This window comes from Cherax quadricarinatus, chromosome 16 (assembly GCF_038502225.1).
Source record: "Cherax quadricarinatus isolate ZL_2023a chromosome 16, ASM3850222v1, whole genome shotgun sequence".
Taxonomy (NCBI): domain Eukaryota; kingdom Metazoa; phylum Arthropoda; class Malacostraca; order Decapoda; family Parastacidae; genus Cherax; species Cherax quadricarinatus.
The window spans coordinates 22828307-22846687 of NC_091307.1; the positions used below are offsets into that span (position 1 = coordinate 22828307).

The following is an 18381-nucleotide window of genomic DNA, read 5'->3' on the forward strand; positions in this document are numbered from 1 at the left end:
TAGAGGTTAAAATTGGGCTGACACCTCTCAAATAGGAGGCGAAATTGTTGGATGTGCATTCCTGCATAACTTGAGATATCAGGCGACTGGACAAGACAGCTCCAGGAACCTCAGATAAGTCAGTTGTTATTTTCATGTATAGACAGGTTTTCTGAGTATGATGCAACTTAATCTCCAGTTAAATTGGTGAGTAATTTTTAAGATATTTTCTTTCTGTTATGTAATTGTGTATATATATATAACCATTTATTATTTTTAATATACAGTCCACAAATTTATATATTTACCAGTATTCCTGGTGATACATATTTCATTGGTAATTAATAGGTCCAGAGCAACTTGTGGATATGACAGTGGTAGGTATCGAAGGGGGACATTTTTTGCGACCTAGGTGTCCCAAATTCCTACTTGTCTAACTGATAAATAATAATTATCTATGTTCATTTATTGTTATGTACATAATGACACATTCAGATAAATGCAATTTTCCACAACCTAAATAAACTTACTAATGGAAATAAGTCATTGTCTGACTTTCTTTTTGGTTATCATAGGTTCTCTACACATATACTGCTATGTATGATAATCTACGCAACTGTATTTGTGGATACCTGAATAAACTTACTAACCATCTCCATATTTGAGTCCTTCCTGCTGTGTGTGTGGATGCTGGTGAGGGAGACGAGGAGTGTGGAGAGGGAGCGAGGGTTGCCTGGCGTTCAGTACTGTTGCTGCCTGTGTGTGAGAGTGTTGTATCAGGCTCCACCAACATGAGTGCTCCCAAGGTAAGATTTGCCATAATAATATATATATTGTTGTTTCGAAGTTATTAATTAACAAGGCTGATTGCATTTATTTTAGTCAGGAACAAGCGCAAAATCCGTAGGGATGACTTAGCTCCTGGTAAATGGGAGGCATTCAGGTTTCGTTGAAGGATGGGTAAGTCCAGTTCCTTGGATGAAGAGCCCATCGCTTGCATTAAGGCACCTTAAGGAAAAGGTAGAGTTTAACATATTAACATCATATTTACTATTATCAGTCTGTATTACCTGGAGAGAGTTCCGGGGGTCTACGCCCTGAGCATAACAGTGATGATGCAAATTTTCGTTTTGTGTATCGTTCCAATTTATTTTGAGTGCAATCGTAAAATACGACAAGTTCCTATATGCTTAATGTTGTAGTAAGTTAGTTATCTTGCTCATTAACAGTCATCATGCCCAAGGTCGTTCGTCGCTGTTGGGCCATAGTAACACCACGACTGTCCTTTTGAGGAGGGAGAGGGGGTGCCTTGATGCTGTTGATAGGCTCTTGATTCACGGAATCAGAGCTCCCTTGGATCAGCTCTGATTGCCCCCCATTCCCCGTGCGCTGCATGACACTTAACGGGATTAGCGCTTGCCTATTAATGTATGTATATATATATATATATATATATATATATATATATATATATATATATATATATATATATATATATATAATAGCCAGGCTATTATACTAGTTGAATATTTACTGAAGGAACAGCAAGCTGCATTGTTAAGAAAAAAGGTATATAAAAGCCCCTGATGAAACCTTCCCCAAACGGAGGTTCCTTGACGCTAGTGAAGGACTTGATCCCTGGAATTTGACCTGACCTCCCTAACCTTAGATCTTACTAGATTACTTCCCATTCCTCAGACGCTGTATTACCTCCACGGGCTTAGCAATCCCCCTCTCTTCTCATGAAGGTAATAGTGTAATATTTTGTAGTAACAAAATTAGTACAGACTGAATGTTTGGCTCCCTGCCCCTCAAGGGAGGTTCCTTGACGCAGGTGAGGGGCTCTTGATCTTGGGAATTGGATCTGTGCTCCAGTTCCCTGAATTAAGCCCGAATACTTTCCATCTCCTCCCCTACAGGCACTATATAATCATATGGGTTTAGCGCTTCCCCATAATTATAATATAATAATTGGCTTCCCTTATCCGACACTACGAGGTTACAACACAACCGACATGAACACACTGTTTATCTTCAGTAAGTAAGTAAGTTTTATTCAGGTATACACAAATACAGTTACATAGATTATCATACATAGCAGCATATGTGTAAAGTACCTAGGATAACCCAAAAAAGTCAGACAGAGGTGTCTAGAAGTTAAACTACTGTGTGACACATTCTTCGATTCTTCGTTATCACTTATCACTTACCATACAGATGGGAAAGTGGAACGTGTTTTGGTATTTCGCCTTCACAAGCCTTGTGTATATTTGGCACACGGTTAAGCAAGTTTTGATTTAAGCTACTTGCATAATTTCAGACTTTTACAATGTTTTTAGATAGTAAATTATGTGGAATTTAATCTAGGATGATCCAATAGTTATTCTAGGTGAGCTCCCCTTCCTTCTGGGTCTTGTTGGACTGTTGTGCTGACGTCTCACTAACTCGGACATGAGCATTACCTAGAGGGTGTTCCGGGGCTCAGCGCCCCCGCAGTCCGGCCTATGACCTGGCCTCGCAGTGGATCAGGTGCCTAATTTCAATTCCTTGTTAGTCATCTTAAAAAAATTGTTAAGTTTTCAGTAAATCCCATAGTATGTACAATAAAGGCTACCAGTTAGCAAAATTTAACTTCCTTAGCAGACCTGGCCGTGGGGGAGTTGTCCTCCGAAACCTTATCCATGTACACCCCAGTTATACCTCTCGTTACACCTGCTTTTTGACAACATTCTCGTTAATTTGAAATTTCTCTTGCCCACAGCCGATCCTGTTTTCGTACTACCGAAGTTCCTGCTCTTGGCGTGTCAGAATTGGTGAGTCTTCGTCTTTGCTTTTCCTTGTGATGCCCTTAACAACCTGGTTAGTAACGCCACAGGACTGAACAAATCTTGTTGAGCTTGTATGTGATTACTCTCTCCTGTGGTTCGAACTACGACAGAGCTTTCGCATATGTCTACACCCCCCCATAGCAACGTTTCGCTCTCCAGGAGCTTTGTCAAGCCGTAATGTTACCTTGAAAGAGCTCCTGAAGGGCGAAGCCTTGCCACAATAAAATGTCACATTAGTTGCACGTGTGTCCTTTTACCTAACATATTGTCGGTAATTCTACTTTTATCACCACCAGTCTAGTGTTCTATTTCATACTTCCCTTTTAATTATAACATACTGACCTTATGTATGCAAAAGTATAAAGAAATTGAAAAGATTTTCACAGAATTACAGCTTTTTATGAAGCGCCTTAACGTGTTGTCCTGGTTCACCCCAGCAGTACCTAGGAGGATAAGATACCTCATGATACTATTTTGGGGGATAACTAATGTAATTGATACTGGTACTGTAGTGGAAGTGGCATTTTTGACTGTGCTGTTATCTTTTAAAGTCCGACATGAAGCTGCTCTTTGTGTGCTCCGAGTCCGTCTTATAGTATTTGTATTTCGTCTTTTACAGCTTCGATCAGCGCTGTGTGATCCTTGTGTGTTTAGCGCTTAGTTATGCTTATAATGATAACAGCTTTGGTGTTACATGTGTCTGTATATCCTTTCAGCTCTGGCACACAAGGGAGTTGACTATGAATATCGTCCAGTTCATCTCCTCAAACAGGAACAGGTAACAAAACTTGCTTCAGTTATTCACAGAACCAATAATCCTGAAGTAGTGATATGCACACTAATACAAAATAGTGTTTGAAATTAGATTCGCTTTATGTTTTATTTTTTAGTTTATTGTTGACTGTTTAGCATTAATGAGTAATAACTTCATCGCTGTGTCCTTGTTCTGCTAAATTTTTCTTTCACTCCAGTTATAGCTTTGTACCCTGCATAACAGGGAGTGTTAAATGTTGATATATTTTAAGGTGTAACTCTAGGTAATGGTATTATAAGACTATATAATTTTTATATAAAATTGAAAGTTTTCTATTAATTCTCAATCTAAACTTTGTCCATTTTTTTTTTTAGATTTCGGTACTATTTGAGAAATAGTAAAATGGCCTTTTGCTAATGTAAGATTAATTGTGTTGTGGAAAATTGCATTTATCTGAATGTATCATTATGTACATAACAGTAACTTGATAACAAAGATAATTATTATTTATCAGTTAGACAAGTAGGAATTTGGGACACCTAGGTCGCAAAAAATGTCCCCCTTCGATACCTACCACTGTCATATCCACAAGTTGCTCTGGACCTATTAATTACAAATGAAATATACATCACCAGGAATACTGGTAAATATATAAATTTGTGGACTGTATATTAAAAAAAAAAGGATTATATATATACACATTTACATAACAGAAGGAAAATATATCTTAATATCACTCACCAATTTGACTGGAGATTAATGTGTATCATACTCAGAAAACCTCACTAACTAAATTTATGAAAATAACTGGCCAGAATTATACACAAATCTAGAGAGCTTATCTGAGGTTCCTGGAGCTGTCTTGTCCAGTCGTCTGATATCTCAAGTTATGCAGGAATGCACATCCAACAATTTCGCCTCCTATTTGAGAGGTGTCAGCCCAATTTTAACCTCTAGAGCACGAAAAATTCTTCCCATTATGCACAACGTTGTACTCCAATTCAAAACCAAAATGGCGACTCTCTGCGCAGACGCAGGCTTTCCGTTTTCTATAACATAAATTTTATTAAATACAATATAGGCCATCTATTTACATATAAATTACCGGATTTCTGGAAAATATATACAGTATTTTCCACACTGCGGCCGGGCCGGAGTTCGTTGCTAAACGACTCAAATTGCTCATTTGGCAATGGTGGAGGACCTGGGTACATATAGGATCTGGCATCCACACGGCGACATATTACACAAGATTTAATCACCCTTTTTACACTTTGCCGTCCTTGTGGAATCCAGAAAGTTTCCCTAATACAATTTAAGGTATCTTGTACCCCACCATGCATTACATTTTTATGGGCATTTAGAACAATTAAATTTGTTAGATGATGAGTTTTGGGCAGTAAGATAGGGTGTTTAGCATAATCACCCAATTCAGCATTTTGTAACCTACCTCTGCACCTAATTACATTGTTCTCTAAATACAGCCCCAATTTCTCTATTATGGAACCTTTCACAATTTTTCTTTCCATCATCAATTTAATCTCATTTCCATAGATTTCCTCCTGTACCCTCTTTATCCAATATTCAAGAGGATGTGAAAACTTAAATGAAATATTCATCTTGTTTAGAAATTTAAACACCAACTTAGTTACATTGATTAGTTTGGGTAAAGAAGAATACCTATTTATATCAATGGCTAAGGAAGGACAAACTATTGGAGCGGTGGTCACAGTAATTTCAACAGGAGCAATATACACCTTTTGTACAGGCCAATTAGCTTTATTTACCAACCAGCTCGGTCCTTTAAACCATGATACAGCATTTACAAATTTAGCATAAGATAAACCTCGAGACAAGAAATCAGCTGGATTCTCCTCACCAGGTATATGATTAAATGTTAACATATGCTGACCCAAACTATTATACTTCTCTTGCATCTGATTAATTTCAGCGACTCTGTTTTGTACGTACACAATTTTACTGTTTCCATTACGAATCCATTGTAAGGATACCTCATTATCAGACCAAATTACAGTGTCGCTAATATTTATCTCCTGCAACTTATTTCTTATATAATTAGCTAATTTGACACCTACATAAATGGCTGTTAATTCCAACTGAGGTAAGGTACGTGATTTAATTGGAGACACTTTAGCCTTAGACATAACAAGAGAAATAACACTATTACATTGAAGGTAAGCAACTGCTCCATATGCCAATTTTGAAGCATCACAAAAAATGTGGAGTACATTTTTCCCATTTGGATTGGCCACCTGGCGTGGGAACTCCAACATTGGAATTTTCTCATAATCACCAATTAATTCATCCCACCTGTTAATGAATTCCTCAGGTAGAATTTCATCCCAAGCACATTTAAGTTTCCATGCTTCCTGAATTAATAATTTCCCTCTTATAGTAAGGGGTGACACTAAACCTAGTGGATCAAAACATTTGGAAACTTCAGCAAGCAAAACTCTCTTAGTTAATTTATTGGGCATACTGTAATTATTAGGTTTTAACATTAACAAATCTCTCTCAGTATCCCAAGTTAAACCCAATACATTACTACATTTTGGCACTTCATCTCCAGGGTAATCTTTACTTATTTTGTCCTTTAATTTGGACGAATTACTATTCCATTCCCTCAGAGGCATATTTGCACTTTGCATTATTTTATTAGCCTCTCCATAAGTCATTAACAGTTCCTCTTCAGTTGACGTCACACCCAGGAAATTGTCCACATAAAATTGTTTGCTCATTACTTTACTCAATGGACTTCCCATACGTTTAAGGTGTGCATTTATCGTCGCTTGAAGTAGGAACGGACTGGATGTAGCACCAAATAATACGCTCCTAAAGCGAAAGGTTTTCAGAGGGCTAAGTGGGTCACTAGGATTCTCAGGCCATAAGAAGCGGGTACAATCCCGGTCAGCCTCTTGTAAACCCACTCTTAGGAAAGCTTTACTTATGTCAGCCGTAAAGGCATAATGCTTCACTCTGAAATTTAATAAGATATCTCCTAATTTTTCCGTCAACGACGGACCTGTCATCAAACAGTCATTTAAACTAGGTACATTTTTGTTACTCCTGGCACTACAATTAAACACAATCCTCAAAGGAGTGGTCTTAGAATCCTTCTTCACTCCGTGATGTGGCAAATAGTGACCATAAATTTTGGCTTGCTCAGGAGGTACCTCTTCTATAAATTTATTAATTAACTGCTCAGCAATTATATCATTATAGGCAGTTAACAATTCTGGTGTCTTACTCAGTTCGCGGAGCTGAGCCTTTAATTGTCCATATGCCATTCTGTAATTAGTGGGCAATTCTGGATGGTTCAGTCTCCACGGAAGTCGTACCCAGTATTGTCCAGATTCAAATTTTACATCTCTCAGGTATTGCTCCTGAGTAAAAGAATCGTCTGGACTTTCTTCATTTACATTTATTCCAATGCTGTCTAATTCCCACAATTTATGCACTGGCTCAACACCATCCTCTATGGAAGAATTATACTGGGGTACGATTTCATGAGTAAGACACACAGTTATGGTATTTGTAGTTTCCTCTAGTCATGAATTATTATTACGAGGAATCCTACCATACATTACATGGCCTCCTGCAGTCTTCAAAAGGGTGACACCACATTTCTTTACCATACCCTTTACAAAGGAGGCATAATAGTCACTACCTATCAAAATATTTATTGGGCCTACAGAATCATCACTTACACCAGAAGGTGCTAAATTTACATTATGTGAAAGTCTTTCTGTAGCTTTACTAAGCCCTACTGTAGATATTTTCTCTGGAAGTCTATCTACAATTACTGCATTAACACGTTTTTTCTCATTGCCCAACCTGACAGTTACATAAACAGTGTCATACAATTGAGCCCTTTTATCCGAGAGAAAACCAGATAATTTTAAAGTTGTGGGATCTCCCATCTGTACTTTCATACCATCAAGACATTTACGTTTTATGAAAGTACGCTGGGATCCCTGGTCCAATAATGCAGTTACATTTTTTGATTTATGCCTTTTATCATCAATTTTTACCTGTAACACAGGTAAGGCTACTTCAGCAAAACCATCATTATTAACATTAGCAGCAATTTTTACATTAGCCACTGTTGTGTCAGGATTGTCAACATTATCATTATTATCAACATTATCATATAGACCCTTACACATGACTATATGGTGTCTTCCTTTGTGACATTGATAACAGAAGTTTAATTTGGCATAACAATCCTTTACATTGTGATTACCCAAACACCTGATACATCTGTCAAGTTCCTCCAATCTTTCAACTTTATCATTCCATGAATTGTATGCATTGCAATTCTTAGAAAAATGAGTACCCTTGCAGAAGAGACAATCTCTCTTTTCTTTGACTGGTTTCTTATTAACTGGGCTACTCTTAGGAGGGTACTTATTCTTCTTACCTTGTGGAGAATCATTATTTCTGATTCCTGCTACTTGATATGCACCTATGCAACTCTTTTTAGGAAATGAAATTTGATTATTACCATTGGGATAATTTTTCCCTTTGTGAAACTTGACAGATACCTCAGAGTTATTATGTGTTGCATCTTTAAAATGAGTTAGTTGGCTGGTCTGCAACTGAACAATTAATTCTTGTAGACCTAGTCTTATTTCCTCCAGACCAAAATAACCCTTGTGATACTTGTTCGAGAGTCATTCAAGTGTTTTACAGCTTAATTTATTCTGTACAATGGCACTCAATAACCAGTCTGATTCCTTCAGATTATATTTATTACTTAAAGTTTTGAGAGTGCTCTCCAGTTTAACTCTAAACTGCTGTAAACCTTTGTAAGTGTGATCTGGAGATTTTAAATTAACAATGATATTCACTAGATCCAACCTACTTTGTTCTATATTACCATAAGTGACCTTCAACAAGTCAACTGCTTCCTTGTAAGAGTCATCTACATTGGGAAAGGCTTGTATGAGTATGTGAGCATCTCCTCTTACCTGTCCTTTGAGGTAAAATAATTTAGTTACACAGGCTAGGTCACTCCTGTCATGCACAGCTGCTTTAAAAATTGACCAAAACTCCTCCCAATTTTCTCCAGGATTAAATACAGGTAAACATAATTCTGGGAGTTTTGGCAAAGACATATTATTTGTTGGAGCAGACTGATTAACTGCCTGGTTTACACATTTTAATTTATTCAAGGCCTGACTTTTACAAGAAAGAATCTTTTCCTCTAATTCATAATACTGATTAATCATAAGATCTACTTCAGTCTCATCTACACAGTTTACTAACAAATCTCCTTCATATTTGTTGTAATATAATTTGTATGAATCATATCTATTACCTAAAGCATCTAAATACAATTTTAAATCATCAGTATTCACAGTTTCTTGATTCATTAATTCCAAACATTTATTATATGCCTTTGTTACATGACCCTTTCTAGCTTGCAGTGATGCTTTCTTTGCTCTATATTCCATATGTTTGTCTTCTATATTAATTTCCTCATTTTCAGCCATGATGCAATGTATTAAATTCAACTTAATAACGCTGATTATGTACTAAATTATGCACTTTATAAAGGTAAATAGTACAACTTACCTTTAAATAAATTCTAGCTACTTGAGCTTAGCAATTACTTGTAAGAAAATTATATAAATTTTAAATGTACATTAATACAAATCTTTAGCCAGCCTTGGCTTATCAAAATTAATATTATACAAATTAATAAATCCTTGCCAGAATTTGGCATAGCAAAATTAATATTATACACATTAATATTAGTTACACTTGGCTTATCAATTACACATACACTGATATAAATCTTGGCCAGAATTATCTTATCAAATTAATATTATACAAATACATTAATATAAATCCTAGCCACTTTGGCTTTGCAAAATTAATATACACATTAATATAATTAGCTACACTTGGCTTATCAATTACACATACACTTATACACATTAATATAATCTTTAGTCAACCTTGAGCTTAGCTTATCAAAATTAATATTGTAATAATTATAATCCACTACACATTAAGTAAATTTGTGAACTTAACATCCACCTCCTTCTGTCATTTCATATATAATTATTAAGTAATTAACTAATTAATGACTTCACTAATTACCTCCGGTTCAAGAAGGACCAACGGGCAAATTAAATGTGGAAAATTGCATTTATCTGAATGTATCATTATGTACATAACAGTAAATGAACAAAGATAATTATTATTTATCAGTTAGACAAGTAGGAATTTGGGACACCTAGGTCGCAAAAAATGTCCCCCTTCGATACCTACCACTGTCATATCCACAAGTTGCTCTGGACCTATTAATTACAAATGAAATATGTATCACCAGGAATGCTGGTAAATATATAAATTTGTGGACTGTATATTAAAATTAAAAAAGGATTATATATACACACATTTACATAACAGAAGGAGAATATCTTAATATCACTCACCAATTTGACTGGAGATTAATGTGTATCATACTCAGAAAACCTCACTGTCTAAATTTATGAAAATATTTACTGGCCAGAGTTACAAACATAACAGACTTATCTGAGGTTCCTGGAGTTGTCTTGTCCAGTCGCCTGATATCTCAAGTTATGCAGGAATGCACATCCAACAATTTCGCCTCCTATTTGAGAGGTGTCAGCCCAATTTTTACCTCTAGAGCACGAAAAATTCTTCCCATTATACACTAACGTCTGTTACTCTCAATTCAAAAAAAAATGGCGAGTCTCTTCTGAGCAGGCTGCAGCTTCTTCCCATTTTTTATAACATAAATTTTTATTAAATACAATATAGGCCATCTATTTACCTATAAATTACCGTATTTCCGGAAAATATATACAGTATTTTCCACACTTTTCGCCACCATTCCTCTCAGTGTATATACACTGAGAGGAATGAATTTGCCGGTGTATATATCTTATATTGTGAGATTATGAATGAAAGTAGAGGTTGCATTTCTTCAGATGGGCTGTATATGTTTATATGTATTAACCTGAAGATTAAAATAATAAATTATAACACAGAAGATATTGCAGTTCAGCATATTCTTTTAAATTGGAAAGATTTTTTCTTCCTTCTAAGGTGCGCGAGATATGCGAGGTAATAGGCTCGGGTATCCAGCCGCTACAAAACCTGTCAGTGCTACAGAAAGTAGGTGAGGAGAAGAAAATGGAATGGAGCAGCTTTTTCATCAAGAAAGGTTTCATTGGTGAGCATTATCCAGTGTACCGTGTGGCTGTATCGTGTTGCTGTAGTCAGTGTTGGTACAATAACTTAAGAAACCGCGGTACTGGAGGGGATTGAATCCGCGGTGAGTGAGAAGTAAAACTCCAGACCGACGTTAGCCACTGTAGCCAGCTGGCTACAGTGGCTAACGCGTCGGTCTGGAGTTTCACGACTCGCCCACCGAGGGTTCAATCCCCACCCGTACCGTGGTTTGTTTGCAATCGTGTCATTACGATTTCTTGAGTTAAAATAACTTGAGTTTCAGACACGAAATGGAAATCTACTTATTTCGTATTATAAATAATGTGCAGTACCGACAAGTTGATGAACAAGACACGTGTGCAGCACTGAGTGTCTTGATTGACGAAAAATATCGCCTGCGCTGCAGACTTCATCAGTTGAATAAGAGGTGAATTACAAGCTTTAATTTCAATCGACTAATGCAGCTTGCAGTGAAAACGAAAAGTTTTGTCAATAGATGCTTAGTGGTCGAAACGTCTTGCTCATCAGAACTGCTCAAGAGCATAATTTACTTCTTCAAGAAAATCTTGTTGGATAATCTCATTGTTATTAACTCCTCCTGAGGGTAAGAACCCAGGGAGTTAGGGGCGACACTGTTACTACCTCCTGAGTGTAAGAACCCAGGGAGTTAGGTGCGACACTGTTACTACCTCCTGAGGGTAAGAACCCAGGGAGTTAGGGGCGACACTGTTACTACCTCCTGAGTGTAAGAACCCAGGGAGTTAGGTGCGACACTGTTACCACCTCCTGAGTGTAAGAACCCAGGGAGTTAGGGGCGACACTGTTACCACCTCCTGAGGGTAAGAACCCAGGGAGTTAGGTGCGACACTGTTACTACCTCCTGAGGGTAAGAACCCAGGGAGTTAGGGGCGACACTGTTACTACCTCCTGAGTGTAAGAACCCAGGGAGTTAGGGGCGACACTGTTACCACCTCCTGAGGGTAAGAACCCAGGGAGTTAGGGGCGACACTGTTACTACCTCCTGAGTGTAAGAACCCAGGGAGTTAGGTGCGACACTCTTACTACCTCCTGAGGGTAAGAACCCAGGGAGTTAGGTGCGACACTTACTACCTCCTGAGGGTAAGAACCCAGGGAGTTAGGGGCGACACTGTTACTACCTCCTGAGTGTAAGAACCCAGGGAGTTAGGTGCGACACTGTTACTACCTCCTGAGGGTAAGAACCCAGGGAGTTAGGTGCGACACTGTTACCACCTCCTGAGGGTAAGAACCCAGGGAGTTAGGGGCGACACTGTTACTACCTCCTGAGTGTAAGAACCCAGGGAGTTAGGTGCGACACTGTTACTACCTCCTGAGGGTAAGAACCCAGGGAGTTAGGTGCGACACTGTTACTACCTCCTGAGGGTAAGAACCCAGGGAGTTAGGGGCGACACTGTTACTACCTCCTGAGTGTAAGAACCCAGGGAGTTAGGTGCGACACTGTTACTACCTCCTGAGGGTAAGAACCCAGGGAGTTAGGTGCGACACTGTTACCACCTCCTGAGGGTAAGAACCCAGGGAGTTAGGTGCGACACTGTTACTACCTCCTGAGGGTAAGAACCCAGAGAGTTAGGTGCGACACTGTTACCACCTCCTGAGGGTAAGAACCCAGGGAGTTAGGAGCGACACTGTTACTACCTCTTGAGGGTAAGAACCCAGGGAGTTAGGGGCGAAACTGTTACTACCTCTTGAGGGTAAGAACCCAGGGAGTTAGGGGCGAAACTGTTACTACCTCTTGAGGGTAAGAACCCAGGGAGTTAGGGGCGAAACTGTTACTACCTCTTGAGGGTAAGAACCCAGGGAGTTAGGGGCGAAACTGTTACTACCTCTTGAGGGTAAGAACCCAGGGAGTTAGGGGCGAAACTGTTACTACCTCTTGAGGGTAAGAACCCAGGGAGTTAGGGGCGAAACTGTTACTACCTCTTGAGGGTAAGAACCCAGGGAGTTAGGGGCGAAACTGTTACTACCTCCTGAGGGTAAGAACCCAGGGAGTTAGGGGCGACACTGTTACTACCTCTTGAGGGTAAGAACCCAGGGAGTTAGGGGCGACACTGTTACTACCTCCTGAGGGTAAGAATCCAGGGAGTTAGGGGCGACACTGTTACTACTTCCTGAGGGTAAGAATCCAGGGAGTCCGCGACATTTAATACCTCTTGAGGGTAAGAACCCAGGGAGTCCGCGACATTTAATACCTCTTGAGGGTAAGAACCCAGGGAGTTATGAACAACGCTACTACCTCCTGAGGGTAAGAACCCAGGGAGTTAGGGGCGACACTGTTACTACCTCTTGAGGGTAAGAAGCCAGGGAGTCCGCGACACTTACTACGTCTTGAGGGTAAGAACCCAGGGAGTTAGGAACAACGTTACTACCTCCTGAGGGTAAGAGCCCAGGGAGTTAGAGGCGACACTGTTACTACCTCGTCAGGGTAAGAGTCAAGGGAGTTAGGAGCGACAATGGTACTACCTCCTCAGGGTAAGAACCCAGGGACACTATTATTAAGAAGCCAGCGACACTTTTACTACCTTCTGAGGGTAAGAACCTATGTGAGTTAGGCGCGACATTGTTACTACCTCCAGATGGTAAGAACCCAGGGAGTTAGGAGCGACACTGGACTGTCTTCTTTCTTCCTTTACAGAACCTGCATGAAGTTAGATCAAGCTTTAAATTTCAAATTGTAAAGCCTAATTAATGTTATGCTTACCGTGACTTAACCAGTTTCTCACCACTACTACCCAGCAGCCTTGGAACAGCTACTAACAGACTGTGCAGGGAAGTATTCAGTGGGAGACGAGGTGACACTGGCTGACTGCTGCATTGTTCCACAGATCTATAATGCTACCAGGTAAGACTACTGGAATGAGATGATTTGTATGACAGATCTTGCTATATGACTTACTGCGTTGTTCATAATAAAGCATAAGGAACTTTGTATTAACTTTCGCCTTCTACTGTAGTGTAATCTTGGATCACAGATGATTTTTGTGGTAATTTATATTAGTAGGGAATTGGCGTATATATGTTTTATTTTATTCCAAGATAACTTTTTCCTACGATATTTTAAACTGTAGTTGCACAATACACATACACATTTTAATAATGAAAATTGGGATTTTTATAAGGTTAAAATATTTTTACATCTTCATAAATCTATAAAAATTAGTTATTGCATAATCATTTACAATGACGAATTTCCAGATTCAAGGTTGATATGGCACCGTTCCCGACCATCAGGAGGGTTTACGACGCTCTCGCTGAATTAGACCCATTTAAAGCGGCTCATCCCTCCAACCAGCCAGACTGTCCTGAAGAAATGAAATAACATGAAATTTAACAAATGGGTGAAAAATAACTAGTCTTTAATAACATCTGTTCAACATTGTTATGCCATAATAGGTTATATGGGGTGGGGGGTTGATTATGGTAGTAGCCTGTAGCTTAGGTAAGTATAGTCACACTGTCATTTTTCTCACTAACATCTGTAATTTTTGTTCCCATTTGAGTCTGAACTCTTCTTTCACTGTATTTCCCACTCACAGCAGTAGAACAATGGCCGACTCTAAAAATCGAGTCACTAGGAGAGTTTGGTTCAGAGTCAGTGTAGCTCCAATCATCTTTAATGGAGACAAGAATGTCATGTGGACATTGCTGTTTTATCCAGTTGATTCAGTCATTCCAATAATTATACTTGGGTCTGCAATTTTGTATCTAGTATTCACTTTTATATTTGATACGGCACTTAAGAGGCTAATTGCTGTAATCAGTGTTGAGCCAGAGAAACAGTGTGCTTTAAGAGCACAATAAATATGATTCTTTATCTCCAATACTTATGCATTTCAAGGTTATGACCAGCGTCTGTACCGGACTGTGATCTTCCACTCGGTCCATGCTAGTGTTTGGCTGGGCGAATAATGGAGACTGGTAAGAAAAAAGCCGAGTGTAGCGGAATTAAAAAAGTTTAGAAGAAACTTAGTATGGTATTTTTAGTGGTGCAAGACTGGTGTCTTCAGCAGTAGTACATGACTGGTGTCTTCAGCAGTGGTGCAAGACTGGTCTCCTCAGCAGTAGTGTAGGCAGCCTGTACTGTCTGCACAGACAGCCTATGCTGTCTGCCAGCTTAGTTCATATTTCGCGGCACTAAGGTGCTGCCCTCTGTAGCCAGGCCTCTCGGTGGGCACGCCAACCTGCCTGCCCTTGCCTCTGCCTTACTCTCACAGCGGCCTAGCAGGAAGACACAAGGCCTATTCCTCTCTCCCTCGTGGGCATGGCCCTCCCGGGCCATGGGCACAACACACAAGCCTGTGTACCCACCACGACTTAACAATAAAGTAAGAAGCCTCCGAAGAAGATATATCATTTGAACCCCGCTACCATACTACCAAATAAGTCCGTTAGTAGTGCATGACTGGTGTTTTCAGCAGTGGTGCAAGACTGGTGTCTTCAGCAGTAGTGCATGACTGGTGTCTTCAGCAGTGGTGCAAGACTGGTGTCTTCAGCAGTAGTGCATGACTGGTGTCTTCAGCAGTGGTGCATGACTGGTGTCTTCAGCAGTAGTGCATGACTGGTGTCTTCAGCAGTGGTGCAAGACTGGTGTCTTCAGCAGTGGTGCATGACTGGTGTCTTCAGCAGTGGTGCAAGACTGGCATCTTCAGCAGTAGTGCATGACTGGTGTCTTCAGCAGTGGTGCATGGCTGGTGTCTTCAGCAGTGGTGCATGACTGGTGTCTTCAGCAGTGGTGCATGACTGGTGCCTTCAGCAGTGGTGCATGACTGGTGTCTTCAGCAGTAGTGCATGACTGGTGTCTTCAGCAGTGGTGCATGACTGGTGCCTTCAGCAGTGGTGCAAGACTGGTGTCTTCAGCAGTAGTGCATGACTGGTGTCTTCAGCAGTGGTGCATGACTGGTGTCTTCAGCAGTGATGCATGACTGGTGTCTTCAGCAGTGGTGCATGACTGGTGTCTTCAGCAGTGGTGCATGACTGGTGTCTTCAGCAGTGGTGCAAGACTGGCATCTTCAGCAGTAGTGCATGACTGGTGTCTTCAGCAGTGGTGCATGGCTGGTGTCTTCAGCAGTGGTGCATGACTGGTGTCTTCAGCAGTGGTGCATGACTGGTGTCTTCAGCAGTAGTGCATGACTGGTGTCTTCAGCAGTGATGCATGACTGGTGTCTTCAGCAGTAGTGCATGACTGGTGTCTTCAGCAGTGGTGCAAGACTGGTGTCTTCAGCAGTAGTGCATGACTGGTGTCTTCAGCAGTGGTGCAAGACTGGTGTCTTCAGCAGTAGTGCATGACTGGTGTCTTCAGCAGTGGTGCATGACTGGTGTCTTCAGCAGTGGTGCATGACTGGTGTCTTCAGCAGTGGTGCATGACTGGTGTCTTCAGCAGTAGTGCATGACTGGTGTCTTCAGCAGTGGTGCATGACTGGTGTCTTCAGCAGTGGTGCATGACTGGTGTCTTCAGCAGTGGTGCATGACTGGTGTCTTCAGCAGTGGTGCATGACTGGTGTCTTCAGCAGTGGTGCATGACTGGTGTCTTCAGCAGTGGTGCATGACTGGTGTCTTCAGCAGTGGTGCATGACTGGTGTCTTCAGCAGTGATGCATGACTGGTGTCTTCAGCAGTAGTGCATGACTGGTGTCTTCAGCAGTGGTGCAAGACTGGTGTCTTCAGCAGTGGTGCAAGACTGGTGTCTTCAGCAGTGGTGCATGACTGGTGTCTTCAGCAGTGGTGCAAGACTGGTGTCTTCAGCAGTAGTGCATGACTGGTGTCTTCAGCAGTGGTGCATGACTGGTGTCTTCAGCAGTGATGCATGACTGGTGTCTTCAGCAGTGGTGCATGACTGGTGTCTTCAGCAGTGGTGCATGACTGGTGCCTTCAGCAGTGGTGCAAGACTGGTGTCTTCAGCAGTAGTGCATGACTGGTGTCTTCAGCAGTGGTGCATGACTGGTGTCTTCAGCAGTGATGCATGACTGGTGTCTTCAGCAGTAGTGCATGACTGGTGTCTTCAGCAGTGATGCATGACTGGTGTCTTCAGCAGTAGTGCATGACTGGTGTCTTCAGCAGTGGTGCAAGACTGGTGTCTTCAGCAGTAGTGCATGACTGGTGTCTTCAGCAGTGGTGCAAGACTGGTGTCTTCAGCAGTAGTGCATGACTGGTGTCTTCAGCAGTGGTGCATGACTGGTGTCTTCAGCAGTGGTGCATGACTGGTGTCTTCAGCAGTGGTGCATGACTGGTGTCTTCAGCAGTAGTGCATGACTGGTGTCTTCAGCAGTGGTGCATGACTGGTGTCTTCAGCAGTGGTGCATGACTGGTGTCTTCAGCAGTGGTGCATGACTGGTGTCTTCAGCAGTGGTGCATGACTGGTGTCTTCAGCAGTGGTGCATGACTGGTGTCTTCAGCAGTGGTGCATGACTGGTGTCTTCAGCAGTGATGCATGACTGGTGTCTTCAGCAGTAGTGCATGACTGGTGTCTTCAGCAGTGGTGCAAGACTGGTGTCTTCAGCAGTGGTGCATGACTGGTGTCTTCAGCAGTGGTGCAAGACTGGTGTCTTCAGCAGTAGTGCATGACTGGTGTCTTCAGCAGTGGTGCATGACTGGTGTCTTCAGCAGTGATGCATGACTGGTGTCTTCAGCAGTAGTACATGACTGGTGTCTTCAGCAGTGGTGCAAGACTGGTGTCTTCAGCAGTAGTGCATGACTGGTGTCTTCAGCAGTGGTGCATGACTGGTGTCTTCAGCAGTAGTGCATGACTGGTGCCTTCAGCAGTGGTGCATGACTGGTGTCTTCAGCAGTGGTGCATGACTGGTGTCTTCAGCAGTGGTGCATGACTGGTGTCTTCAGCAGTGGTGCAAGACTGGTGTCTTCAGCAGTAGTGCATGACTGGTGTCTTCAGCAGTGGTGCATGACTGGTGTCTTCAGCAGTGATGCATGACTGGTGTCTTCAGCAGTAGTGCATGACTGGTGTCTTCAGCAGTGATGCATGACTGGTGTCTTCAGCAGTAGTGCATGACTGGTGTCTTCAGCAGTAGTGCATGACTGGTGTCTTCAGCAGTAGTGCATGACTGGTGTCTTCAGCAGTAGTGCATGACTGGTGTCTTCAGCAGTGATGCATGACTGGTGTCTTCAGCAGTAGTGCATGACTGGTGTCTTCAGCAGTGATGCATGACTGGTGTCTTCAGCAGTAGTGCATGACTGGTGTCTTCAGCAGTAGTGCATGACTGGTGTCTTCAGCAGTGATGCATGACTGGTGTCTTCAGCAGTAGTGCATGACTGGTGTCTTCAGCAGTGATGCATGACTGGTGTCTTCAGCAGTGATGCATGACTGGTGTCTTCAGCAGTGATGCATGACTGGTGTCTTCAGCAGTAGTGCATGACTGGTGTCTTCAGCAGTAGTGCATGACTGGTGTCTTCAGCAGTAGTGCATGACGGTGTTCATAAGAAGTAACATAAACGAATGATCTTGCTAATTGCTTAGTAATAGCTATCAACACAAATCCTTTTCGTAATCAGTTTGCTGATAATTTTAACATTCTATTGCCGGCACCAATATATATTTTTGTTG

At 41.2% G+C, this 18381-nt stretch overlaps 1 protein-coding gene across 1 annotated transcript; it reads left to right on the forward strand.

Moving 5' to 3' along the window:
• Positions 1-629: 629 nt before the first annotated feature.
• On the forward strand, positions 630-15171 carry LOC128684234 (probable maleylacetoacetate isomerase 2). The gene is made up of 6 exons (XM_070085651.1): positions 630-785; positions 2741-2792; positions 3524-3660; positions 10603-10792; positions 13564-13669; positions 14023-15171. The coding sequence occupies exons 1-6, from the start codon at positions 771-773 to the stop codon at positions 14144-14146; spliced, it is 624 nt and encodes a 207-aa protein (XP_069941752.1). The 5' UTR covers positions 630-770; the 3' UTR covers positions 14147-15171.
• Positions 15172-18381: the final 3210 nt, after the last annotated feature.